At 41.1% G+C, this 2,387-nt stretch overlaps 1 protein-coding gene across 1 annotated transcript in view; it reads left to right on the top strand.

Moving 5' to 3' along the window:
- The window catches only part of SOS2 (SOS Ras/Rho guanine nucleotide exchange factor 2), a 70,959-nt gene that overhangs the window by 2,638 nt on the left and 65,934 nt on the right, over positions 1 to 2,387 (top strand). Inside the window, exon 2 of the mRNA XM_019551172.1 lies at positions 369 to 398. Coding sequence (XP_019406717.1) covers positions 369 to 398 — 30 coding nt within the window. The remainder of the gene's footprint in view (positions 1 to 368; positions 399 to 2,387) is intronic.

Here is a 2,387-nt window from a genome sequence, read left to right as displayed (position 1 = left end):
CCTTTGCCTCCGGGAAGGTGATGAGGCTGCTACATTGTCAGAGACCCCGGGAAGCCCCTGACAGGGTGGAAGACTGTGAAGTGTTTGGGTTTTTGTTGCAAGCTCACCTGCGCGAGGGGACCTGCACCCCGAGGGCGGCCGTGGCCCCTGTCTGCGAGTCCCCCTTAGAAGCTGGATCTGCGCAGGGCAGTTGTGACGGGGGTGAGCTGCCTCGGAGAGGGCTCGGCCGGCTGCGACTCTGGACACACCTTCCAGCCCCGTGTCTCTTCCGCAAAATGCTCCCTTGCCGACCGAAAACGAGTTGCTCCTCTGTGGCGTTGAAGGGACCTTGAGAAGGGCCAGGCTCCTACCCCACACACCTTCCCTAGGCCAGGCTGTTTTGCTGGCTGCCCTCCCTGGTTGCTTGCATATCTCGCTGGTCTACGAAATAAGGGGGCTGTGTTTATTTTGATGGTGGAAACAGCGGGTGGTGTGTATTGCCTAGGCCGCTGGGGCCAGGTGCGATGGTTGCTCCTTGGCAGTGCTGTCACTTAGATAATAGCGATGCTTGTGTCTTTTTTTCCAAGACCAGTTTTGGGAGTGGCATCCGTGCTGTAGACAGCGTGCATGTGGGAGGCGCTGTCCTCAGCACATTTAAAAAGAAGATTGACATGCATGTGTTTGAGGTCCTTGTTTCTTTTGTATCCGAGGCTGCTGAACGTGCTCAGTGTTCTTGTGCCGACCTAAAAAGTTGCTTGTCTCTGGCTGGAGTCCTGGACATTGTGCCTTTCCCCCTCTTCATTTCCCTTTTTTGGTTTCCAGGGTGTGCTCTGCAGCTTTTGCTCTCAGATGTCATGTGGTTTAAGCCCTAAAAGCTATCTCCCCTCTTCCTTTGCCCTTCCTAGCGTTGTCCCATTGCCAGGCCGTTCTCATCTCATCCCTTCCTCCCAGTAAAAAGACTTACGGTGTAGCTTTACCAGTCGGACACAAAACATGATTCATTTAAACTCCTAGTTGTGTTAAGTAGGAGCTTTTCTACTTGTCATCTCGAAATAAAAGATTGTTGATGGAGTAGCACTGTTCCCAGTTTGCTTAGGGTGATTTGCAATAGGTTTGGCTTTGGTTTAAGGTATTGGAGTTTAGACTAAAGCAGAGAAAATAAATGTTCAATCCCAGCGATTACTTATGAAAGATGCTCCTAGTGCTTGTGGAGAATTTTTTCCCCCCAGGGAAAGTTCCTTGTCTGCAGTACCCACCCTTTAGGATGAAGCAATCCTATTGTAATAATATCTGTTTCTTTCACAAGAATGAAGTGTCAGTGAGTCAAAGTAAAATTGTATGTGTTCCAATTATTGTCATCCCAGACAGGATAATAAAGGGTGTTATCAGATTTTAATATTTTTTTTCCCTTTCTAAATGCCTTCATCTTGTTTTTAACAAAAAATTTAAAAATAATAGCATGTGTAACCATACTGTTATATTTTGCATTTTTGCTTTGGGCAGTAAAAATAGGAGAGCCTGCAGTTCTGCTGTGTTTGAGTTGCAGATATTTATAGGGGAATTTTTTTTTTAGAGTATTTGTGGTCAGAATATGCTCAAAACCTTTTGTTTACAAGATGCTTTCAAAATAGATGGAAAGAATATATTTTAAAAAATAAAAATTGCATATTTTAAATGTAAGCATTTCTTTTTAAAAACATGTCTGTTTGAAAATTTTACATCTGACAATTTTAAATCTTTGTTGAAATCTAAACTTGCTTTGTTTAAGTTAAAACTTTTAAAGCAATAAGCTTTGGATTTTTTGAAGAAAATCTAGAAATTAAACTGAAGGAAGGCACTGGCTGAGCAACTGAAATCAGTTTATTGCCCTTCTGAGCCAACTTTTGACATCAATAACCTATTCTCCTGGTGCAGAGAATTTTTTTTTTTTTGAAAACTGAAGTGGTTTGTTTTAAGGCCTAGTTCATTTGAAGCTGAAAAATGGATTTGAGAATTGAAAAGCAGGAAAACTTATTTTCCTCTGTTTGTCCAAGTAGAAAGTAAACATTAAACTTGAACTTAACAAACAAACATACAATAAAACACCGAACGACCCAATGAACATCAACAAGGTGTGAGCGGATGTCTTAATTTTAAAATTTTGGAGGAGCTTGGTAACCAGGAACAAATCTAGTTTAATCCACTATCTAGAGGGAGTGCTTCCTTTTTGTTTTCTTTTTTCCTTTTTTTTAACAAATCAGATTTAAACACAAAGTATGTTTTGACAATTTTTTCTTCTGTATCCAACATACTTAAAGTAGGCTTATTTAACTAATAAGCAGTTTTAATGTGCTGGTTTTATGCACTTCCATTGAATTCTCATTTCTGTCCAAATGTAGTTTGACACAATAAGTAAAAATAATTATCTA

This window comes from Crocodylus porosus, unplaced genomic scaffold, assembly GCF_001723895.1.
Source record: "Crocodylus porosus isolate Cpor-Errol unplaced genomic scaffold, CroPor_comp1, whole genome shotgun sequence".
Classification (NCBI taxonomy): domain Eukaryota; kingdom Metazoa; phylum Chordata; order Crocodylia; family Crocodylidae; genus Crocodylus; species Crocodylus porosus.
This window is presented reverse-complemented; position numbering and strand designations above follow the sequence as displayed.